Raw genomic sequence first — 25,858 nt, 5'->3', positions numbered from 1 at the left:
ACAAAATCATATTTTCAAACTGGAAAGAGTGGTAGCATTTGTCTTCTTACTCAATTCCTCTAGTTACCATCAACTGTTCTTCCTTTGCACACTCATACTAATTTATGCTTTGATCAATCCTGCAACCACAAGTGCATTCAAAGTGCTCAAAGAGTCCTTGTTCCTTCCAGTCTTTCTGTTTTTTGTTCTGCTTCTCCCACAACCAAAGGAATGTAGTGGTTAGGATCTAAGTTTGGCCACATGTATCAGAGACTCCCCCCACAACAGTGGCTTACGCAAGATAAAGTTTTATTTTATTTTTTTTACATAAAAGCCCAAGCTGATATGTTGGCACTGATCTGTGATGTCATCAGCAACCCAGGCTTCTTCCATCTGTTGTGCTATGATCTCTAGGGTGGGTGCCACCTTTGTGTCCATGGCCCAAGAGGGCACACCATCATTTCCACATCCCAGCCCACAGGAGGTAGGTAAGAAGACCAAGAAGGGGAGAAATTCCCCTTGCCTTAAACAGCACAAACCTCGGAGTTTTATTTATCGCTTCTGCTCACATCCCATTGTCCACTCTCCTGGTCACATCTTGGTGCACAGGAGACTGGGAAGTATACTGATTCTGGGCAGCTGTGCACCCAGCTGTGAAAGAAAGGAGAACAGGTAGTGGAAGATAACCATCAGTCTCGGCAGGGAAGAAAAAGATCTGAATGTTTCCTTCTTTTTGTTTTTCAGATTAAAAAAAGATCCCTAAGTAACTCAAATGCAGGAACATTTTAACACTCCAGGGTGAAGAATCTGTGCCAGCATGTCTGCCTACTACAGGAATAATGGGTATGAGGAAGAATCAGATTACCCTGACTTTTCAGAATCTCGGAACCGTACATGGGGGCATTTGAAAACTCAGGATTATCCAGATTCTTCAGATGCTCTGAACAACTCAGGCTACCCTAGCACCAGGAGCAACCCATACTCTGCTGACTACAGAACAGGTCCAGACTATCCTGGGTCTCTAGCAGAACCAGATTACCCTGGATCTCGGAGTAATCCATACCAGTCTGGCACCAGAAGCAACTCATTCTCTGCTGGCTCCAAAAGAAGTTCAGATTATCCCATATCTTTGGCAGAGCCCGATTATATTGGATCTTGGAACAAACCGTACCATCCATGGTCATCCAGAGAGCCAGACTACTCTGAATCCCAATGGAATTCTGACTTTGCAGATTCCAGAAGCAGTGGAAACTATGCAGGCTCCAGAACAAATCCTGATTATCTCGACTCTTTGGGAGAACCAGACTACCCTGGAGCTCAGAGAAACTCTAACCATCCTGGCTCCAGGGCAAATTCCAACCATCTGGGTACCAGAAGGATTCCAGAATATGCTGGTTCCAGAATCAATCCATACATGGACACTCTGGGAGAGCCTGATTATCCAGGAGCTGAGAATCAACCTAGCTCTCCAAACTTTTTTGGGGAACCAGACTATCCCAATGCTGAGGACTATCAGAACTCTCCAAACTTTTGGGGGAAGCCTGATTACCCAGTTGCTGAGAATGGTCATGATTATGGCTCTTCTGAGACTTCAGAAATGACCAGACAGTAAGTGCAAGCATCTCCGTCCATTTGGAGGGGCGTGCTGAATGATAGTTCATCAAGCCAATGGAACCTGGTTGGTGTTGTTTGGGTGGGGGACACGTAAGATGGTTTCTGTGACCTGAAGTTGTAGGAAACTTTCATACCTACCGTAGACCTCACCTGGGCCGTGGACTTTCAGTCTGAGCTTTCAAGCCCTTACCTGAACATAATCTTTCATCACCTCTTGCTTGGATAGGACCCTCCCCAGTCTCCTACCTCTTCCTATAATCCCTACAAGACATTTAGATTCCCATTGTTTTGACCCTGCTACTTTGCCAATAAAGTTAGGGTTAAGACTTGATAGTTATGAACCCAAACATTTTAACCAGAATTATATCCACAGGAATGCATTTTTAACCAAGAAAATCTTTTGAAGATCTAACTCCATGAACTCAACTTAATTCCTCATTTTTTTTTTAACTCAAGGTGGTTGAACCACTCCTGATTTCTTTCCACTTTCATTTTTATTTTACTATAATTATTGTCATCTGAATTGATCACTTTTCATGTTTATGGCAGATTTAGCTTATTGATCTTCTACATTGTTGTTGTAGTCATCAGATTTTATCAATCATAGTTTCCCCCATTGTTGGTATTCCTTTAAGTTCATTCTAAAAAACTAAGTCCAGTTTTTCCTAGTTCAGATTTTGTAGATCTAAATTTTGTCCAAAATCTTTTTAATTTCCCAGCAGTTTTTGGTCATTGACAAATTTTACTAAGTACAATACTGGACATTGACAGTGTTAGTTTGGATGACTTAGTTCTACCAAATCTGATTTTTTTCTGGGATAAGTTTTCAATGTTCCTGTTGTCAACGAGATGTGATTCTTTAGTCAGGTTATTTTTAATCTATAAAAATTTTACCCTGTGAAAATTTAAGCAATTGTGTCTCATTTGGCATGTACTAGTTCTACTAGTAATATGTATAAATTCAACAAAAGCTAATGGCTTGTATTTATCTTGAGGAATAAGGATATAAGATTTGGGTGTGCAGTAGGGTCAAATGTCTTCAGAACCTAAATAGGAGGATTAACAGAACCAGATCAAAATGGCCTCCTTGGCCTTACCCCTCTGCCTGAATCATCATTTCAAAATATACCTTTGATTCTCTCACTCCTTTTTTTTTTTTTTTTTTGACAGAGAGAGACACAGCGAGAGAGGGAACACAAGCAGGGGGAGTAGGAGAGGGAGAAGCAGGCTTCTCGCGGAGCAGGGAGCCCAGTATGGGGCTCGATCCCAGGACCCTGGCCAGGATCATGACCTGAGCCGAAAGCAGATGCTTAAATGACTGAGCCACCCAGGCGCCCCTCACTCCTTGGTTTTTGATCTTCCATGGTTTTCCATAACCCTTTGGAAGAAAGGCCACACTGCTTTGCTTATGATAACATTTAAGAAGTAGGATGCACTGGTCTAATGTAAAGTGCTTCCAAAGACCCGCCTAACTGACCTCCTCCCATTTCCCCACCTTCCCTATCCCCTCCCTTCCTCTAGTACAGTGGTTCTTGACCTGGACTGAACCTTAGAATCACCTGATTACCTGGAGAACTTTAAAAATAATACAAATGCCTGGACCCAACTTCCCGAGCTTCTGAGGTCATTGTCTGGGGCAGGGACTGGAAATTGGCAGTTGCCTAAAATTGAGACCATTGCTCCAGGTTAATTCATTTTTATAGTATTCCCTTTATATATTCAGCACTTCTGTTTATGGTCTTACACCTTTATTTTTGCTGTTCTTCATCCTTGGAATGCTCTCCTCCTAACTCTTTATGTATGATTTTTTTTTAAAAAGATTTTATTTATTTATTTGACAGAGAGAGACACAGTGAGAGAGGGAACACAAGCAGGGGGAGTGGGAGAGGGAGAAGCAGGTCTCTTGCTGAGCAGGGAGCCGGGTGCGGGGCTCAATCCCAGGACCCTGGGATCATGACCTGAGCCGAAGGCAGATGCTCAACGACTGAGCCACCCCGGTGCCCCTTTATTTATTAATTTATCCTTCCAATCCTACGTGCAATGTTTCTTTTCCATGTAGATTTCCCTCCAAACTGCCAGCCAGAATTCTTTTCTCTTTCCTCTGAACTCCTTGGGCCTGTCTTCAGGTACTCACCAGTTGCTACTTGTATTATAATTGCTTAACTGTGTCTGAGAAGCTCTACCAGATTGGATTGAGAGTTCCTTGAGGGTAGACACCTCGTGTTTTTAATCTTTGTGTTCTCACCCCCTAGACCTTGCCTAACATATGGTTGGCATTCGGTCAGCATTTGTGGAATGAATGAATGGATGCATGGATGGATGGATGATGAATGGATGACTGTCCTTACTATGCTCCTGGGTGAATCTTGATCCATCATTTTGGGATTTCAGGGTGCTCAGCAGAACATCTTCAATCCGGCCCTCATTTCGTCATACTAGTGAGGGCCCCTTGGGCGTCCTTGAGAGAGAGAATGAAGATTACCCTGAAAGCATTGCAATGAAATCCATGGGGATGGCAAATCCATATGACGATTCTGTGCCCGGGCCTCCTGGCAATGGCTATGGTAAGCATTTGTTAAGATAAGATCATATCCTGGGAAGAAAGTAAAATCGGTAGACTTAGGGGAGCAGTTATTTAACAGTTCCAGGAAGAGAAGAATTGGTTTATCCCTCCCCTTTCAAACACCCACCTTACAAAGGCTGAACATTGAGGGTCTAGAAAAGACAAGCAGTATCATCACTTGTCAAAGCAGCCTGCTTAGGGATTATGAAAAATGAGAGTGTGCACACCCTGTGCCTACGTGAGGTGACTGATGTTCATATTTGGCCCATTGGGGTTATGGGGAAATGTGGGCTCAGTATGACCAAATCCTCAGATTTTTTTAAAGAAGGAAGAAATCTGGGTTTTTATGTGAAACCTCCTGATTTTTAAATGCTCCAAAATAAAGAAAAAAAAAATCAAAACATTGAACTGGGCAAACAAAATCACTTGTGGGCTAGATTTAGTCTGTACTGTTCAGACAGGCAGCAAGTGGGTATTCAGAACCTACTGGGTGGACAAGGGTAGTAAGAGTCAGCTCTATCCTCAAGTTACTTAAAACATAAGGATGGGTGACACCAGCATGTCAAGACTGAGAAAAAAATTAGCAAGCAGACTATTCATATGTGAACAATCATGTCATCCTCAGAATCTACTGTGTGCAAAGGTTTAGCTCTGGGAGGCAAAGGAAATTCTAAAGTTCTTATCCTCCAGGAGGGAATAGGGACTTGCTGTCTAGTAAAGGGAGCCAGTTCATTACACGAGAGCCGCACACACCCCACCCCCCCTGTGGGATCCAGAAAAGAGAAGGTGTGTTCAGCCAAGAACAGAATGAGGGACCCAAGTACTGGTTGATGCTGATGGAGGATTCCTTATGCCTGAGAGGGTGGATGGGGAGGAGTTTGAAGCAGACTGAGAAGAAAGGATGGGATGCCTTGTCATGCACTAATGAAAAACACTGACTAATACACATTTGCATAGAAATACATTCATTTGGTCTATTCCAAACCTTTATGTCATGCATTCTCAATTCCGGTGGGGTGTGGGGGGGTGGTGGGCAGCAATATAAATCCCAAGGGGGTAAAATTTATTCTTTTTTTAAAGATTTATTTATTTATTTTAGAGAGAGAGAGTGCCTGTGCGTGCATGAGTTGGGGGGAGAGTTAGGGGAGGGGGAGAGAGAGAATCTCAAGTAGACTCTCTCCTGAGCACGGAGCCTGACACAAGGCTTGATTCCAGGACCCTGAGATCATGACTTGAGCTGAAACCAAGAGTTGGATGCTTAACCGACTGAGCCACCTGGTGCCCCAGTAAAATTTATTCTTGAAAGGCCAGAAAAGTCTTCCTCTTTTTATATATAAACTACTGATACACATACATAAGCAGATATACAGTATAGCTGTAGTATTAAAATTTCATGGGGGGAGGATAACTGCTCCTTAGGGGGCAAATAATGAAATAATGAATAAATGAAATAATGAAAAAAAGATTGATAAACACAGCCCTACCCCAATGCAGGTGGAGCTAATAATGCCGAGCAGATTTTGAGTGTTTCCTATGCCCTGGAGACCTCTGCCAAGCACTTTACTTTTATTGTCTTGTTTAAATCTGAACAACCACCTTTCATACAGCCACTACTGGTCTCCCTATTTATAGATGGGAAAACTGAGGCTCAGAGGCACAGTGCCCAAGATCACCTCACTGTTATATTGAAAGAACCAGTCTCTCTGACCCAAAGCCTGACTCTTACTTATCCTGTATTATTGCTGGGTAGGATCAGGGCAAATGCAAAAAGATTCCTGACCACTTATGTTTTATTTATTTATTTTTTAAAAGATTGTTTATTTATTTGAGAGAGAGAGAGAGCAAACTGTGTAAGAGAGAACATGAGTCGGGGGGGTGGGGCCGAGGGAGAGGGAGAAGCAAACTCCCACTGAGCCGGGAGCCTGACATGGGGCTCGATCCCAGGACCCTGAGATCATGACCTGAGCTGAAGGCAGATGCTTAACCAACTGAGCCACCTAGGTGCCCCTGACTACTTATGCTTAAAAAAAAAAAAAAAGTAGTTGAGTATGACTTCTTTTTCTGGACTCCTTTGTAGGACCAGGGTTGTAGCCCTTGGCAATCACTTGTCCATACTATGCCATCGTTATAGATGATGCCTCATTAAGAACCCATCTTCATCCATGTATTCTTTAAAGCTCTAGGTGATTTTCCTAGTGTCACAGTGCCTGGCCACAGTAGGTGCTAAAGCAGTGCTAAATGAATTAATAGCAACAATATTGGTAAGGATGTATCAGTTAGCTATTGCCACAGTAATGCTGCATAACAAACAGATGCAAAAATCCAGTGTTGTACAATAAAGAAGCATTTATTTCTCACTCACACATGTTCAGGTTTGCTTGGAGTTTGATTGAACTAGGCTGGGTGTGGCTGTGCTTGACTCCAGGTCATGGGTTCTGTGTCTAGAGCCTAGTGTCCTTCTTCTTGAACCAGGGAGCCACTTGGGGGCATTATTGTTCCATGACATAAGCTGGAAGTGCTCGAAGTGACAAGCAGAAACACACAATGTATCTAAGGTTTTGACATGGACCTGGCATACGGTCACTTCTGCCATGTTCCATTGATCAAAGTCACATAACCAAGCCCAACTTCAGGGGAGGTGTCCAGGGAATGGTGGTGTGATATATGCTGAATAACAATGGATCTACCACAATAATTAATATATAGCAATAGTTTACTATGTTCCAGGATTACGTTAAGAACTTTGCATGTGTTAACTGATGTGGTTCCCTCAACAATGCCATGTGAAGCTCCCATCATTATTCCTGTTTTACAGACTACGATATTGTAGCTCAGAGAGGTTAGGTAACATGTTGGAGGGCATCAGCCAGTAACAAAGCTGGGAACTGATACCCAGCAAGAAGTTCAGAATTTCCTGCGATGTAATTTTGTGCATTGTTCACATCAAACTGTGTTCCATTTTCTCTGTCATGGAGTTTAGCTTTTTTTTTTTTTTAAGATTTTATTTATTTATTTATTTATTTATTTGACAGAGAGAGAGAAAGAATAGGCAGAGAGGCGGGCAGAAGGAGAGGGAGAAGCAGACTCCCCTCTGAGCAGGGAGCCCGATGTGGGACTCGATCCCAGGACCCTGGGATCATGACCTGAGCCGAAGGCAGCCACTTAACCTACTGAGCCACCCAGGCGCCCCGTGGAGTTTAGCTTTTAATGTTTACTGTGGGCTGAATAAAAATATACTGAAATATGACACTGTTGTGTAGATGCTGAGAGTAGACTCTGTCCCTAAGGAAATCATGCCGTCTTTCAAATTTATTCATGCGTTATCATAACATGTTAGAAATAGAAGGAACTTCTATGATCATCTAGACAAGTTTGTCTTTCTTTTTTTTTGTCTTAAATTTTTTTTGAGAACAGTGTTAGGTTCACAGTAAAATTGAGAGAAGGGAAGGTACAGAGATTTTCCACAGAACTCCTTTCCCCACATGGCAAAGACTCTCCCATTATCAACATCTGGCTGCAGAATGATACATGTCTTATGATTGATGCATCTACATCGACGCATCATTATCATCTCTAGTCCATAGTTAACATCAGGGTTCACTCTTGGTGCTATAAATTCTATGAGTTTGAACAAATGTGTAATAACATATAACACTCTTATGGTATCATATAGAATAGTTTCAGTGCCCTAAATATCCTCTGCTCTATTTATCTCAACCTCCTAGACAAGTATTTTTTAAACTCGAGTTGTAGCCCATTAACAAGTTGTGAAATTAATTCTGAAAAATGAGATAGAAAAGAATGGAATAGGGGGCACCTGGGTGGCTCAGGTTAAGCATCTGACTCTTGATTTCAGCTCAGGTCTTGATCTCAGGGTCATGAGTTCAAGTCCTGCACTGAGCTGCTGGGCATGGAGCATACCTAAAAAAAAAAAAAAAAGGAATGGAATAGAATAAGAATATATCGGAGTGCCTTTTATGTAGTCAAACAGAGTATTGTTTAGTGAAACTTGTTTTTCAGTTACATATGTGTAGGTGTGTCCTGGATCTTAATGTAATAATTTTTAAAATTTTATCAAGTTTTAAATTTTAATTCCAGTATAGTTAACATACAGTGTTATTTTAGTTTCAGGTGTACAATATAGTGATTCAGCAATTCCATACATTACCCAGTGCTCATTGTGATAAATGTACTCTTAATTCCCATCACCTATTTCAATCACCCCCCTACCCCACCTCCCCTCTGGTAACCATCAGTGTGTTCTCTATAGTTAAGAGTCTGTTTCTTAGTTTGTCTCTTTCTCTAATTTCCCTTTGCTTGTTTGTTTCTTAAATTCCACATATGAGTGAGATCATACGGTATTTATCTTTCTCTGACTGATTTATTTCGCTTAGCATTATATCCTCTAGCTCCATCCATGTCGTTGCAAATGGCAAGGTTTCATTCTTTTTATGGCTGAGTAATATTCCCTTGTAACAATTATTTTTAACCATGGCTTATACTTAAATGAAAACCATTGATTGAAGCTGTTTGTGCTTAATAACATTCTTTCCGTATTTATGACCTATTTTCCACCCAAGCACTCATTAATCATTAGTCTGTTAGGACCTCAAGGTCAAGGTTGGGGTCTTACTGACCATTATGTGCTTAGTAGTATCTAGTATGGTGGGATTAATTGGTGATGTGTCCTAACTCTTCATTCCAGTGAACCCTGCTTATGTCGGTGAAAGTAGCCCCTGCCCAGCGTATGGAAACCCACCATTGTCTGGATGCGACTGGCACAAGTCACCTCAAGGTAAGGCTTAAATTGGTGGTCTCCAAAAAAAGTCAACCCTAGAGAGAAATGTGTTCAAGGCAATGCAGACATCACTATTTCCTCTAGGCTTCCGGTGTGGTAACTGATGCAGTACTTGCTTAATTTACCATAATGGGGGTTTTCTTGTAGATATGCAGAGTTTTTTTCTTTCCTGGATATCAAGTTGCCTTCATCAGGGCTCTTCTGGTCTCATGTGACAGAAACCCAACTCATGTGGGCCCAAGGTGAATGTACTGGCTCATGTGGCGGGAAGGACAGGGGGAAGCTAATTGAAGGTAGAATTACCTTGCAGGACCTAGTACAGAGCTTGACACATAGTAGATGCTCAGAGATATCTGTTGAATTAATTTGTGAATGAGTTATAGGAAAAAGGGCCTCTGAGTCTGCATTGATCAACATTTTTCTGAATAACCATAGAATTATTATGATGCTGGAGTTTAGGAGAAGTTGGACCAGAGAAAGACAGAATGCTGTGAAATCAGTTAGGAAGCCCTGTAAGGATCACTGTGTGTGGTCATGAAGGTCTGATCAGAGGCAGAGACTGAGAGATAAAAAGGAAGCAAAAGAGGAGAGAGGCCAGGGAATGCTGAAACTTGGAGGCAAATCTATGAACAACAAGGAGTAAACCAACTGATGGGATCCTCTATACAATAATGCAAATTGAAGGGCCTCATGACCTAAAACCATGTCTCACCTTCTGGCACTCTAGCCGATATGACAGCCTTTAGCCTCATTTTTTTTTTTAAGTTTTTTTATTTATTTGAGAGAGAGAGCAGGAGGAGGGGCAGGAGGAGAGAGAGAAGCTCAAGCAAACTCTACACTGAGCACAGAGCCCGACATGGGCCTTGATCCCATGACCCTGAGATCATGACCTGAGCTGAAATCAAGAGTCGAAGGCTTAACTGACTGAGTCACTCAGGCTCCCCTAGCCTCATTCTTTAAGAGCCTTCTTAAGGAGAGGTATAACTTCGGGGCACCTGAGTGGCTTAGTTGTTCATCGTCTGCCTTCGGCTCAGGTCGTGATCCCGGGGTCCTGGGATCGAGCCCCGCATCGGGTTCCCTGCTCAGTGGGGAGTCTGTTCCTCCCTCTGCCCCTCCCCCTGCTTGTGTTCCCTCTCTCGCTGTGTCTCTCTCTGTCAGATAAATAAATAAAATCTTAAAAAAAAAAAAGAGGTATAACTTCTATAAGGGTTGGTTATTGCTACTTGGGAGGGAAAACCATGGAGGTATAAATGATCACACTCTCCATTTGGTTCCCACTAGAGCAGAAAATGACTTTAACTATTGAGGAAAGAAAATGGCTTTTAACTTCATTGGACTTCTTTATCTAGCCAGCCTGAGGCTGGGGCTTTGGTGAAAGGGAGTCCCAGAAGGCAGAGAGAATTAAAGAAATAGAAGACCCAGAGATGAATCTGGTTTTCTTTACCATTTTGCTTTGCATTGGTTTGGATTCTCAAACCATATACAGTTAGATGGTGGATAGCGTCCTGATAAAACGTCACTTTGATGGATTATACTATGCACCTATGAAGCATTTGGCATATGGTAGGTACTCATAAATATTCATTTATTTGTGAATGAATAAACGATACATCGGTATCTTGTTAGAGGAAGGGGCCAGGGTGAAGGGATTAAGAAGCCCTGCTTTGGGTCCAGACAGACCTGGGTTTAGCTCACAGCTCTGCTACTTGCTGGTTTTGTGGCTTTAGGCAAATAACCTTTTTGGGCCTCACTTTTCTTAGCTATAAAATGGGGGTTATTGTACATAATGCATAGGGTGATAATGAAAATTAATTATATAATCTAAAGTGCTTGGCCTGTAGTAATGACAGGTATTGTTACTGTTAATTATCATTGATGGGGATAAGGAAGAGAGTCCTGGTCCAATTCTGCCATTTTATGAGAGTATGATGAGAGTAGAGGTCAATTTATTTTTGTGCACCTCAGTTTCCCCAACTATTTAATAAATGACGTGGCTGAGGTGATTTCCAAATCAGGTCTGTTGGGTAGGAATTGTGTTCAGGTGCCTGGCACTGAAGTAGGATGGCTTCACAATAAAGGGATTTATTTTTCTCATGTAACAAGAAGTGTTGCAGGAGGGGGTTCACAGTTTGGATGGCAGCTCCGCCCAGGATGCTCTCAGGACTGAGCTCCTTCTTAGCTTCTTTCTCCACCATCCTTCACAGCTGAATGTGTATCCTCTTGTTTTCAAAATGGCAGCCTCTGGTAAGCCAGAAGGAGAAATGGTGAAGGGCAAGAAGTGGAACCGGGCAGACTGTCACCTTTTAAAAAGCATTCTTGGAAGCTCTATGTCTCATTGACCAGAATGGTGGGGTTACAAGCCCATCTTTAGCCATAAAGGAAGCTAGGAGAATTTTAGTTGAGCCCAGTGCCTACACAGGAGAGGAAGCTTCTGGGGGTACAGACAAGTGGTAGGGTTGGCTACCCAAGGCAGTCAGGAGATAATAATTGTTATTACTATAAACCCGTCTGGGTTTATCTAGGCATGTAAAATTATAAATATAAAATATAAGATTTAGGCCAGGGGCACCAAATTAAAAAAGAAAATCTTGCCCTTTGGTTATGAGTCATTTAGAAGAATCTCTGCCTTCTGTTTCTAGAACCCTATTGTCTTTAATGAAGGATTCTGTTTCCAATTTCTTACCTAGCTACCAAGACAGAGGTGTCTGCAGGAAAACACATCTCTTCATGAAGAGACCCCTCTGATGTAGATGTGGGGAGTTATGTTGTGATTTGTGTAGGGCTGGCTTTGGCAATCTCATCCTGGTCTTTAAAAAAGTGTGAATGGGGCATCCCTCTGTGATTGTCATCACTTTTCCTGGAGGCTCCCAACAATGTCAGTGTGACTGCTCTGGAAGGCCACTCCGGTAGAGAACAAAGCTGGGAGGAGGCAAGAGATGCTGTCTGATGACCAAGTGAATGAAATCATCGTTGAGGTTGAGAATGTTCCATCTGGGGTTGTTCCAGAAAAGACGCTGGTGAACTCAAGCTTTCGCATGGTCTCATCCGCTTCTGACATCCATGTGACAGACTCTCAGAGTTTCAGCAACCCGAATGACAAAAAGAGCAAGCAGTTGTTGCGGTTTTCAACATCTTTGAATGAATCATTTTCTCAGACCCTTCATAGCCCAGGAAGTGTGGGCATAGACACTCCTTGTACTTCACATGAAAACATCCAAGGTAGTGAGACCCTGGGAGAAAGGAGTTAGGAAGGGAGCAAGAAAGGCTTCCAAGTTGTCTACAGGATTATTTAGTTTTAAGACATCAAGTAGGTTGAAGTTTAATAGATGATCTGAGGATGTGACAGACCCAGGAAGGGGTCACTTTGGGAGCATCTAACACCTAGAAAGGAGTTCACCTTGATCAAGCTCACTTTCTGTGCCCAGCACTCTGCCAAACACTTCCTTTTTGTTATCCATTGAGTTTAGTTTGACTTTATTCCCCACACTTTGAGGTAGGCACATTTGTCACTTCCATTTGCTTGGTGAGTAAATTAAATTAAATTAAATCACTTCCATTTGCTTGGTGAGCCTTGGCAGAACCAGGGCTCAAACGCAGGTCTGCCTGATTTCCAAGCCCGATGCTTTAACCGCTGTCTTGCTTTGGTCCAGTTCCTCCCCCACCCTGGATTCGGCAACATAGGATGGCCTTTATTGCCAAGTCCGCCATGAAACCAGGTCTTGAGCTGACGCTGCCTCCCTGCCTTTCTGTTCCTGAGGCCAAACCCTGGGTTCTTGACTGCTGTTTCTATGTCATCCCATCATACTGCAGACATCAAGTCCAGCCTCAATGATGTCTAGGAGGGAAAAAAATCCATTCACACTAAAGCATTCTGTGGGTTGAACCCCTTTATTAAAGATTGGGGTGTCTCCTCTCATGCTGCTGTCTCCCCACATCTCTGTGGGGAGGACAGACACAAATTTCTCGTCTTCAGCAGAGTGAGTTTGGTGACCCTCTTTTGGGGATTTCCTTTTCACCTCAACTAGGTCAAATGAAGAGTTCAGCTCAATAACTCAACCAGGGAGCCAGCCCACTGCCTCTCTTGTTGCCCTGGTCAGCCCCCCAGTTGGCTTCCTCATCGTTACAAGATGGTGATCGCAGTTCCAGGCTTCACATGTGGCCACAACAACATCCAGAGGGAGGTGGATCTTTGTCTTGGAGTTTTTGTGGGGGTTTTTTAGTTTTTCCTTTTTGAGAAGGAAGAAACCTTTTCCAAGAAACTCCTCAGCAGATCACCCATCACAGAACATTGGCCAACATCTTGTCACGTGCTTATGCCCAAATCAGTCACCTGCAAGGATCAGCTTGGACTCATGGGGCTCGCCCCCTGTGCCTGAAGATGGGTCCCACCCTGCAGAAGCTCAGGGCCTTGGGAAAGAGGGGATAGATTCCTAAACAAAATCAGGATTCTATTAAGAAGAAGAAATGACTGGGGAAGGTGACCCACAATATCTGCCATGCTGAGTGAGGATGTGAATATGAGTTATCGGGAGAAGATGGGGGAGTCATTCCAGGGGCCGGAAGAGCATACGACATTAGTCAAGAAATGTAAAGAAGGTGCCTGGGCCTGGAGTGCGGGGGTCAAGTGAAAGTGATTCGGACATTCAAGTAGGGGAGGAGAGCAAGCCTGACCAGACGTGCAGGGGCTTGTGGCTTCACTGAATGCTTCTTGTCACAGAAAAAAGAAAAATATCAAATTGGAATTGCATGCAACATTATCATTTGCTTTAGCTTTGAGGTTAAAAAAAAAATACACCATGTTGGGGCGCCTGAGTGGCTCAGTTCAGTGTTCAACTCTTGATCTCAGCTCAGGTCTTGATCTTGAGGTTGTGAGTTCCAGCCCTGCACTGGGCTCCATGCTGGGCATGGAGCCTACTTAAAAAAAACAACAACAAACCACGTTGTCTTGTTTTCATTTGTGGCTTGGGGATCACTGAGTCCATATATTTATTCTTCTTTCCTTGTGCTCTTATAAAAACACGCTCGGGGGCACCTGGATGGCTCAGTCTGTTACGTGTCTGCCTTCAGCTCAGGTCATGACCCCAGAGTACCAGGATCGAGCCCCACATCCTGTTTCGGGCTCAGTGGGGAGTCTGCATCTCCCTCTGCCCCTTCTCCAACTCTTGCGCTTGCACGCTCGCTCTCTTTCAAATAAATAAATAAAATTTATAAAAAATAAACATGCTTGAAGTTCAGTGCCATACTTTAAAATGCTGATATTCTGTGAAAGGAGACAAAATTAAACTCCATTTATTTTCCTCTACAGGACAAAAGTTAATCGCATCTCTGATACCAATGACATCTAGAGACAGAATTAAAGCCATCAGGAATCAGCCGAGAACCATGGAAGAGAAAAGGAACCTTAAGTATGGACCCAAAGCTTTTCTTCTTTCTCACATTTCACATGAATTTCAGTCTTCTACTTTGTCCCATCTCAGAAAGATAAAAAACGGGGGTACCTGGGTGGTGCAGTCAGTTGGGTGTCCAACTCCTGGTTTTGGCTCAGGTTGTGATCTCAGTATTGTGAGATTGAGCCCCACGTGAGGCTCTGCGCTCAGTGTGGAGTCTGCTCGAGATTCTCTCCGTCTCCCTCTGCTCCTCCCACTCGGACTCTCTCTTTCTCTCTCTCTTTTGAATAAATAAATAAATCTTAAAGAAAAAATAAATATATAAATGCAAAAGAAGGGACAATCTTCCTACAGAAGAATTCCAAATAATCTATATAGATGTTCCTCTCTCTTCTCACCTGGAGTGTGGGCTGTGCTTAGTGATGTGCTTTCAAAGGGTGGAGCATGGGAACTGAGGGAGAGTGACTTTCCAGTGATGTGGTCTAGCCAACACTCCTTTGGCTAGGTGATCAAGGTTAGCATCCCCAGAGATATGTGGTTAGAAGAGCACATCCCCTCTGTTGTACTCTCCCCTAAAGACCATAACCCCAGTATTCCCAGAGAAAAAAATCAGGCAAACCCCAGTGGAGGGACATTCTACAAAATACCTGACCAGTACTTCTCAAAATTGTCAAGGTCATCAAAAATAAAGGAAGTCAGAAAAATTGTCACAGACTAGAGGATTCGAAAGAGACATAAAAACTAAGTAGAATGTGGGATGGGGTCCTGGAATAGAACATGGCATTGGTGGCAGAACGAGTGAAATCAGAATAGTGTGGAGTTTAAGTACTTGTGTATGTGCTAATGTTGATTTTTTAGTTTTGACAGCTACCATGGAAATGTCAGATGTTGGGGTGCTTGGGTGGCTCAGTAGCCTGGGTGTCCAACTCTTGATTTCAGCTTAGGCTGTGGTCTCAGGGTCGTGAGATTGAGCCTCAAGTTGGGCTCCGCACTGAGCATGGAACCTGCTTAAGGTTCTCTCTCTCCCTCTCCCTCTGCTACTCTCCCATCCCTCTCTAAAATAAATAAATAAATAAATAAATGTAAGACGTTAATAGGAAAAAATATTGGTGAGTAGTGTATAGGAATTTTCTGTACTGTTTTTGCAACTTCTTTGTAAATCTCAAATTACTCTAAAATTCAAAGTTCACTGGAAAGAAAAAAAGAAAGAAGAAGTCCTCAGAAGCTTTCTAAGGGCAGGAACTAAAAAAAAAAAAAAAGAGTGAAAGAATGAGGGCTGTTTTAGCCATCAGACTTCACATGTACTGTTCCTCATCCTTTTTCTTTTGCAATTTGTACCCTTGGAAACTAGTGGAGTGGATGCAACAACAGCTAATAAATAATTCAATGATGCAGTTGTTCTGGGGCTACAAAGATAACTTACAAAGTCTGACAGGGGAGATGGATTTGTCAATAAGTAACTTACACATGAGAAAAAGGAAATCAGGCCAAATCAAGGTAGAGGAGACTGCAGTGACAGGACTAGCTGGAGTGATACAGGCTGCTTGGGTGAAGCAGGAGGGCATGTGAGCCGAGCCTTGGAAGACCGCGATGTGGGGGTGGGTGTTTGGATGGACAAAGAAAACCAGAAAAGAACCAGAGCAAGGTAGATGCAATGAATTCATGGAAAGGTAAAGAAGCCAATTGTGGCTGGATCTTTCTGAAAACACTCTTCCATTTCAAACTCTGCATGGCTGCCTCTGTCACAGGGTAAGGGCCTTATAAGGGCCCCAAAGACTTTACAGCAGGATTTTTCACCCCCAGTATGCCTGATATTTGGGGCTGGATCATTCTCTGTTGTGGGGTCCTGTCTAGTTCATTGTAGGGGGTTTAGCGCATCCCTGCCTTCTACCCATTAGGTGTTAGTAGCAAGCCTTTCTCCCCCAGAGTTTGACAATCAGAAACGTCTCCAGATATTGCCAAATGTCCCTTGGAGAGCAAAATCTCCCCAGGTTGAGGACCACTGACTTATAGGACCCTTTCCCCATCTCCCTGTAATCATTATCACTCAAACCCTCCTCCCTTCCCCCTGCTCATTCCATTCTAGCCATCCCAGCCTCCCTGGGGTCCCAGGTTGGCTGTTCCCTATGGACACAACAATCCCTTATCCATACAACTAACCCCTCCATTCCTAGAGGAGTTTGCTTGAATATTGTGCTATTTCAAACTATAGCGCAGTCCCCATTCCAGCATTTCCCATTTCCTTACCCTGCTCTATTTTCCTTTTTCTTTTCCATAGTGCACCTTTTATTTATTGTTTATTGTCTTTCTCTCCCAACTAGTAAAAATGTCTGCTCCATGAGCTGGGGAAATCATTCTCTTTTGTCTCGCTACCTGGGTTGTGCCTAGCACATCATAGTCACTCAGTAAATATTTTGGGAATGAAATCATTACAGCATGGGTGTCTCTGCCTTTCTTCTGCCGTTCCCCACAGGAAAATGGTTGACAAAGAGAAAAGTAAGCAATCCCGTCGTATGCTTGAGCTCAACTGCTGTGCTCAGTGTCTAAACTCCATTTCACGGGTAAGAGGCCTCTATTGCAGTCAATAAAATGGGCATAACAGGAGAGTAAAAACAGTGAGGTGGCAGAGTGGGAATGAAAGGGACCCAAGGGGAAGAGAAAGCAAAATTCAGGGCTCTTTCATTGAAAGCTGTAGAAATTGGGTCAGTCTAGGTGCAGAGAAACCAGGTGGGGATGCAAACATCTAAGAGGTTGCTGAGTTATTTGGACAGCTGAGCTACTGTGAGTGTCACCTTCGACAGCAAACCTGGGGAGGTAATAATAGCACTCACCTTAAAGAGTGGTCCTGCAGATTAAATGAGATAACATTTAACAAACATGCTTAGCGCATGCCTGGCATGTTATAATGCTCTAGACACAGTGGTCGTTTTTGCTCTTAAGGGACCTACTCAGTAGGTGTTTGTTGAGGGAATGTTAAGCCTCATGTTTGGTGTCCCCACCCCAGGCGTACCGGAGATCTAAGAACAGCCTGTCAGAACTGCTCGATTCCGTCAGCCTATGGCAGAAGACACTCAAGGTCATCGGAGGCAAGTTCGGAACCAGCGTCCTCTCCTATTTTAACTTTCTGAGGTGGCTTTTGAAGTTCAACATTTTCTCGTTCATTGTGACCTTCAGCTTTATCATAATCCCTCAGTTTATGGTGGCTGAGAAGAACACCCTCCAGTTCACCGGACTGGAGTTTTTCACTGGGGTGGTAAGTCCTTCATTTTGCCCACCCGGAGTTCACCAGCTGGGAATCCCTTGGACATATCTTGCTGGTCACCCTTCCAGACCTCTCACTTTGCCTGGGAGTTAGTTGATAGGAGAAGTGAGGCTTTACTTATTTATTTGTTTATTTTAAAGATTTATTTATTTATTTGAGAGAGAGAAAGAATGAGAGAGAAGGGGGGGAGAAGCAGAGGGAGAGAGAGAACCTCGTGCAGACTCCATGCTGAGTGCAGAGCCTGACATGGAACTCGGTCCCAGGACCCTGAGATCATGACCTGAGCTGAAATCAAGAATCAGACACTTAACCAACTGAGCCACCCAGGTGCCCTGAAAGTGGGGCTTTAAAACCTGTTTCCTTTTCTCCCCCCAAGTGACATACACACAACACAGAGGTAACCGTGTTAATAGTTTGTGTTGTTCACAATCTCTTTTTCTGTGCACATACGGACACACACACATGCACATACATACACATGTACATATGCATCCCTTTCTTTTGTTTTTTTTTTAACAAAAGATGAATTATTCATATATACCGCCTACGACTTGCTTTGTTTCACCTGCTCTGTGGTGGACATCTCATATTGGTGTTCATAGAGCTACCTTTTCTTTCTTATTTTTCTTTCTACAATATACAGTGCTCCTTTTGAAAGGTTCCTATTGTAGAAGAGAGCAAACTAAGTGAAAGTCCATGTTAGCCTTTTTCCCTTGTCTAATGCCCCAGCTCAGAGTGTATCTTTGTCCACCGTTTTCTTTCTATATGGACATAGATAGATAGGTACATACAAACATATGCAGTTAGATACTTAGGTCAATATGTAGGTAGATAGGTAAACATTTAAAAAATAATAATAAAAAGATGGGGCACCTGGGTGCCTCAGTTGGTTAAGCATCTGCCTTTGGCTCAGGTCATGATCTCAGGGTCCTGGGATCGAGTCTCGCATCAGGCTCCCTGCTCAGCAGGGAGTTTGCTTCTCCCTCTGCCCCTTCCCCCTCTTGTTCTCTCTCTCTCTCTCTCAAATAAATAAATAAAATCTTTAAAAATATAATAAAAAAAACCCCAGGATACTACAGGTCTTACTTTGCAACATTTTTTGCTTCGCTATGTATCTTGAGCATCTAAATAGATCCGCAGTATCCTTTTTAATAGCAGCCATAATTTATTTACCCAGCTCCCTACTGAGAGACATATGGCTCCTGTCTTGTGAGTTTACCTTCTAGAAGACATTCCTGCCATTGGGATTCTATAGACCAGGGATTGACAAATGACAGCTGGGACCAAATGTGGCCTGTCACCTGTTTCTACATTTTTAAATGGTTGAAAAAAAAATCAAAACAAGGATAACATGTTATGAAACATGAAAATTATATGTGAAATTAAAATTTGTGCCCATAAATAAAGTCCTTTTGGAACATGGCCATATCCCTTTGTTTATGTGCCTATGATGCCTTCCTGCTATGGTGGAGTGGAGTTGCTGTAGCTACCAAGCCAAAGAGATTTACTGTCTAGCTCTTTACAGAAAAAATTTGCTGACTCTTGAAGTAGAATGTTCAAAGTCAGGTTTTTCCATTTATCTTTTTAATTTCTTTTTCTGTTAAAAAATTTTCCTTGGGATAGGTGCACTGAAGTGGAATTATTGTGTAAATTTCACCTTCATTTTTCTCCTTGTTGTGTGTGTGTGTGTGTGTGTGTGTGTATGTGTGTATTTTTTTTTTTAAGTGGCCTCCATGCCTAGCATGGAACTCAAAGGGCTTGAACTCACAACCCTGAGAATCAAGACCTCTGCTGAGATCAGAGTCAGACACTTAACCAACTGAGTCATCCAGGTGCCCCTGATGTATATTTTTTATATTTGTATATATGAAACATTTTATTATGAAAAATTTCAAACATATAGGAAAGTAAAGAGTAGTAAGTAAACATTCATATAGCCACTACATAGGTTTTTAAATTATTAATATGTTGCCATATTGTTTTATCTTATTAGTTTTTGGAAGCATTTTACAGTAAATTACAGACATCAGGACATTTTATTCCCAATTTCTTCAACATGCATCTCTGAAAAATAAGGACACTTTCTGCAGTTCTTACATCTAGCAAAATTAAAAATTAATATTATCTAAAATCCAAAGCATATTCAAATTTTCCAGTTGTCCCCAAAATGTCTTTCCTAGCTTGTTCATTCAGACCAGAATCTAGTTAAGGCCCATACTTTGCATTTGCTTGTGTTTTCTCTGAATTCTCAATTGATCTAGAATGATCTCTCCAGACACAGCCCCCTTTTTTCTTGACATTGTTGCAGAAACCAGGCCAGTTGTCATGCGGACACCAATGTCCTACCTTCTGGAATTGTCTGATTGTTTCCTTATGGTCTGTCTGATTTGTTACTCTGACCCCTTATTTCCCATAAATTGAAATTTAAACCTAATGGCTTGATTCCTTTCCTATTGAACATGTTTGACCATAATACTTCACAGATGACAGAGGCCCATAATGGCTGGCTTTCCTGGTTTTAGTCATGCTTTGATCACTGTTTCAGGTGGTGACAGCTGGGTTCCTCCATTGTAAGGAGTGTTTGAGAGTCCTTTCCAACTCGAAGAGCCTAGTGATAAAATGTCTACATTCTCAACGGCCTTGGGTGCCCTTTCTCTGCAAATAAAATGTCTCAACTGACTGATGCAAGTTTCTTGCAGATAGGAGAGTTGCACTGTGCTGACTGACCATAGTCATCGTTTTCTCGATAGATCCATCTGACCTAGGGTTTATTGTCCCTTTCAGGGTTATTTTAGAAACACAGTGATGTACTATGGCTTTTACACCAATTCTACGATTGGGCACAGGAACGGTGGGGCATCCTACAACATGCAGCTGGCCTACCTCTTCACAATCGGAGCATGTTTGGTCATCTGTTTTTTCAGTTTGCTATTCAGGTATGGAGCATCTGCATTTCTTGATTCTAAGCTCTGTTTAGATTTAGGTAAAATTCAAGAGACTCAAAAGTGACCCAGGAAACAGTTTCTCTACAATTTTGACTTCCTATTGCTGTCTGATCATTCCTGTTTTAAAACACAGACTGGGGCACCTGGGTGGCTCAGTTGGTTAAGCAACTGCCTTTGGCTCAGGTCATGATCCTGGAGTCCCAGGATCAAGTCCCGCATCGGGCTCCCTGCTGAGCAGGGAGTCTGCTTCTCCCTCGGACCCTCCCCCCTCTCACGTACTCTCTCTCTCTCATTCTCTCTCTCAAATAAATAAAATCTTTAAAAAAAATTAAAAAAAATATATTAAAAAATAAGTTTGGATAAGAAGAGAGGTTTTTGTGTGCTTTCAAATAAATCGGTCAGTCTGAAAATAAGGTTATAGTGACCCAACTATTTCTTTTTTTTTTAAAGATTTTATTTATTCATTTGAGACACAGAGATACAGAGAGAGAGAGAGAGAGAGAGAGAGCATGAGCAGGGGAAGAGGCAGAGGGAGAAGGAGAAGCAAGCTCCCCGCTGAGTCAGGAGCCCGATGTGGAGCTCAGTCCCAGGACCCTGGGATCATGACCTGAGCCAAAGACAGACGTTTAACCATCTGAGCCACCCAGGTGCCCCGACCCAACTGTTTCTATGACAAGAAGGGCACGGCTGGACAGTTGTCAAAGGGACAACTGTCCAAGAGGAGGTACAGGTGTTCAACCTTTGTCTTCCATAACCATGTACCACAGGCTGGGTGGCTTAAACACAGAAATGTGTTTTCTCAAGTTCTGGAGGCTGGAAGTCTAAGGTCAAGGTGTTGGTGTGTTGGTTTCTTCCGAGGCCTCCGTCCTTGGCATATAGACGGCTACCTTCCCACTGTGACTTTACATAGTCTTCCCTCCAGTGCATGTCTGAGTCTTAATCTCCTTTTTTTTTTTTTTTTAAAGATTTTTATTCATTTATTTGACAGAGAGACAGCGAGAGAGGGAACACAAGCAGGGGGAATGGGAGAGGGAGAAGCAGACTCCCCACCGAGCAGGGAGCCCAGTGCGGGGCTCAATCCCAGGACCCCGGGATCATGACCCGAGCCGAAGGCAGATGCTTAATGACTGAGCCACCCAGGCGCCCCCATCTCCTCTTCTTATAAGGACATCAGTCATATTGGATGAGGGCCCACCTTGATGACCTCATTTTAACAAAATTACCTCTGTAAAGACCCTACTTCCAAATACTGTCGCTTTCTGAGATGGTGGGGGTTAGGACTTCAACATACAAACTTTTAGGGTATACAATTCAGCCCGTAACAACCTCACTTCCAGCACTATAACTCAAAAATTAAAATGAGATTTCGTTTTGTTCTATTTTATTGAAACTACAAAACGTTTCTTAAGCTGCTGTTAAGTCAGCGGTGGCAAATTTTGGAGAGGTAGTGAAATTTAGTCAGCATTTTTTACATGTCAGGCTCAGTGCTAAATGCTTCCTGGGCTGATGTCACTGAGTCCTGCTGACGTCGCCGTGATATTAGCGCCTGCCTTTCTAGAGTGCTTACTGTTCTAACTGCTACATTGCCTCGCGTGGTGGGCTGAACACTGCCCCCTGCCTCCCAAAGATGTCAGGTCCTAATCCCCAGAACCCATGAATATGTTACCTTACCTGGCAAAGGGGACTTTGCAGATGTGACTAAATTAAGGATCTTAAAATGGGCCAGTTAATCATCAGGGTCTTTACAAGTGGGAGGCAGGAGGGTCAAAGAGAGGTTGGGAGATGCTGCTCTCCTGGCTTTGGAGATGGGAGGGGCCATAAGCCGAGAAATATGGGCAGCCTCTAGAAGCTGGAAAAGGCAGGGGAACAGCTTTTCCCCGATAGCATCCAGAAGGAACACAGCTCTGCCGACACCTTGGGTTTAGAACCATTTTCTGACTTCTGACTTCCAGTAAGAGAATACATGTGTTGTTTTAAGCCACTGAGTGTGGGGCAATTTGGTACTGCAGCTAACAGAAACTCACACAATTCTCATAAAGCTCTGTGAGTGGGTCCTATTGTTATCCCCATTATATAGAGATGGAAACTGAGGCTCAAAGCAGTGAAAACAACAAAGATCCCCCAGGTGGCCATCCAGGATAGTCAGCCAGGCCTGTCGGATCTTGAAGCCAATGCTCTTAACCATTATGTCTGCACTTGCACTGTTCAGTAGAACCTGGGGCTGGCTCTGCCATGTTGCCTTTCGCTGTTGATGATCAGACTTTCCTTTGTTTAATTCCTGCACTCCCCAATGCCTGCTCCAATAACTCTTGAGTATTTTGGTTTCTGCCTTCCCCAGCATGGCTAGGTACTTCCGGAACAACTTCATTAACCCCCACATTTACTCCCGAGGAATTGCTAAACTGATTTTCTGCTGGGACTTCACCGTCACTCACGAAAAAGCTGTGAAGCTGAAACAGAAGAATCTTAGCACTGAAATAAGGGTAAGGCGAGCCTGCTGTACACACCTTCCCACAGCCAACTTCCTTCAGTATGTCTATAACTTTTCTTAAAGTGATAATGATTTTTTTTTTTTTTTGGTGGTCCATGAGTCTGGCAAAAAAAAAAAAAGAAAAAAGAAAGAAAAGAAACAAACAAACTGAACCAAAAACACCTAAAAATATTCCTAATGCCCAGTGCTGGTGATGGTTTAGGGAATGACCCTTTTCACATGCTATGCTGGCTCTGTAGTTGGTACGAGCTTACTGGAGGGTAGTTGAGGGATTTATATCAAAATGTTAAGTGTAAATGCTTCTTGACCTCACAGTTCCAAGTTTACTATTTTTTCCAGTGGTTTTCAACTCAGGACAGTTTTGCCCCTCAGGGGACATATGACAATATCTGGAGACTTTTTTGATTGTCACAGTGAGGGTGAGGGGGTACTGGTGTCTAGTGGGTGGAGGCCAGGATGTTGCTAAACATCCTGCAATACACAGGAAAGTTGTCACAACACAGAAAAAGGCCTGAAAATGTTACTAATGCCGATGTTGAGAAACCCTGGTCTGTAGAAAAAAACTTATTAAAAAGAAATAGGAAAAAAACCCCATAAACAAACCAAAAAAACCAAATCCAGACTCTTAAATACAGAGAACAAACTGGTGGTTGCCAGATGGGAGGTTGGGTGAAATAGAAAAAAAAAAAAAAGAGCAAGCAGAATTTATTAGCAAAGGGGCTTTGACAAGAGGTTTGAAGATGCTAACTTCCTTGGTGTAGATACCCAGGCTGTTCTTCAAAAGAGAACTTCATGACTTCAAAGTGCTTTCCTCAAGAGCACGGTCCCAGTCCTCTAAGATGGAAAAAGTGTTTGACGCCGTGATGGGGGTTCTTGGTCCATTTGAGATTTTTCTCGATCTTTATTGGGAAATTATGGGTCTCTCATCATCCACATCTGACATGAACTTTCCCTTTTCTTTCTTCTGTGGGTTTGTGTTTCGAAGTGACAAAGATTCACCCGGAGAGTCTTTGCTAACAGTGGAGAGGGTCCTGTGAACCAGCTTGACTTCCTTGTGTTTGTAGGAAAACCTGTCAGAAATCCGTCAAGAGAATGTCAAGTTAACGCTCAATCAGCAGCTGATCCGCTTCTCTGCCCACCTGGCGGCCTGGGTTGTCTCTACTGGAGTGGCGGTTGCCTGCTGCGTAGCTGTTTATTACCTGGCTGAGAACAACTCAGAGGTAACCACAGGGGAGGGAGCCCCAGAGTCCAGAGCACAGAACCAGGTGAAGGGATGGGATGCTGGAGGGGAGAGCAGTGTCAGCTGGTACTCACAGACTCCATGGCCAGTAGCATTGACATCAGCTGGAACCTTGTGAAAAAAATGCAGAATCTTGGGTCCCTCCCTTGGCGCATGGACTCAGAATCCATCCTTACCATGTCCCCAGGTGATGTGTGTGCACACCTCAGGAGAGAAGCTCTGGGCCAGTGGAGAGATGGGCACTTGGACCACAGACCTGGGATTTGGGGTTTCTTCTTTCATTATTCTATCCCTAATGCTTCCCACTGCCCCGGCACTAAGTAGATACTCAGGAAGTATTGTGATCTGATGGACTTTTGTGAACAATTTAACCTTTGTTTCTTTTTTTGTTGTTGTTGTTATAGCACAACTAACATATATTTCAAATGGACAAAAAATTAGTATTGTTTACAGTATCTTAAGATAAATTGCCTTTGAATGGGAGCGTCCTTTCCAGTACTTTGAGGTCTACAAGACGTATCTAGAAGATGTACTACTGTGAAAAATGACTGCTTAAATCGAATGGGGGGGAGGGGGGAGGGCCTGTGGTTTCTCTTTTTTTTTAAATTTTTAAAAATTTTTTAATTTAGTTTTTGACAGAGAGAGAGACAGCGAGAGAGGGAACACAAGCAGGGGGAGTGGGAGAGGGAGAAGCAGGCTTCCCGCAGAGCAGGGAGCCCAATGCGGGGCTCGATCCCGGGACCCCGGGACCATGACCTGCGCTGAAGGCAGACGCTTAACCACTGAGCCACCCAGGCGCCCCTGTGGTTTCTCTTTTTGATTAATTGCTGTAACACTGTCCTTCAGGCAGCTGAGGGAGGTTCATGTTTTCTTTAGACATCATTAGGCGCTGGAGCTCTTGCAGGACAACTTTGATGCTATATGAGTTCTGCCATTTTGCTAGCACTGATATGGCTCTTGGGTCCACCACTCCATTAGAACTATTAACTCCATTCATATTAATTTTTGTTACAAATCTTACAAAGGGGGGTGCTTCTGGGTATTTAGGTCCACATTCTATTTTAAGGCTGCATATTCGGTTTTCATAAATTGTCCGGGCCCGTGGTGGCTGCCGTCTTGCACCACTGTCACTCAAGGCCGGCCCCTTCTTCCCTTTCTGAGCCCTGTATTCCTCACATGCAAAACAGGAATGATCGGACCCGGCTTTGTAGGTGTGTGGTCAGGACCAGAGAAGAGTTATGTGAAGAATCTCCTCAGTGTCCAGTACTGTGGGTGATGGATGAAGGAATGTTAGCTTTTTTTTTTTCTTCCTTTTTTTCCTAGTAACATGAACTCAGAGACTAATTAGCTGGGTGATCTGGGCAAAGTACTGCTTTTCTGTAGGTTTTGGCTTTCAAATCCCTTGGAAAATGGGGCTAATTGTAGCCATTTTGCTGACCTCTTGAATTATGGTACAGGTGGGTCCGATTACATCACTTTCTTTATTTTTTTAATTTTAATTTAATTTTTTAAAAGATTTTATTTATTTATTTGACAGAGAGAGACACAGCGAGAGAGGGAACACAAGCAGGAGGAGTGG

The 25,858-nt window shown here is 43.1% G+C and overlaps 1 protein-coding gene and 1 pseudogene across 2 annotated transcripts in view; one reads left to right on the top strand and one right to left on the bottom strand.

Annotated features, from left to right (window-relative positions):
• The window catches only part of TMC5 (transmembrane channel like 5), a 63,385-nt gene that overhangs the window by 18,160 nt on the left and 19,367 nt on the right, over window positions 1-25,858 (top strand). Inside the window, exons 3-11 of one of the 2 annotated variants that reach the window (XM_025855524.2) lie at window positions 735-1,587; window positions 3,985-4,157; window positions 8,862-8,951; window positions 14,260-14,359; window positions 16,815-16,902; window positions 17,346-17,594; window positions 20,388-20,539; window positions 22,887-23,031; window positions 24,104-24,259. In XM_025855524.2, coding sequence (XP_025711309.1) covers window positions 797-1,587; window positions 3,985-4,157; window positions 8,862-8,951; window positions 14,260-14,359; window positions 16,815-16,902; window positions 17,346-17,594; window positions 20,388-20,539; window positions 22,887-23,031; window positions 24,104-24,259 — 1,944 coding nt within the window. In that variant the 5' untranslated portion in view covers window positions 735-796. Of the gene's footprint in view, window positions 1-734; window positions 1,588-3,984; window positions 4,158-8,861; window positions 8,952-11,676; window positions 12,174-14,259; window positions 14,360-16,814; window positions 16,903-17,345; window positions 17,595-20,387; window positions 20,540-22,886; window positions 23,032-24,103; window positions 24,260-25,858 lie in introns of those variants that run through there. The other variant, XM_025855526.2, reaches the window with a different exon arrangement.
• Window positions 24,618-25,492, bottom strand: LOC112811452 (ubiquitin-conjugating enzyme E2 variant 1 pseudogene; annotated as a pseudogene).

Source organism: Callorhinus ursinus, unplaced genomic scaffold, assembly GCF_003265705.2.
Source record: "Callorhinus ursinus isolate GAN/ISIS: 27379988/994484 unplaced genomic scaffold, GSC_fseal_2.0 scaffold13, whole genome shotgun sequence".
Classification (NCBI taxonomy): domain Eukaryota; kingdom Metazoa; phylum Chordata; class Mammalia; order Carnivora; family Otariidae; genus Callorhinus; species Callorhinus ursinus.
This window is presented reverse-complemented; position numbering and strand designations above follow the sequence as displayed.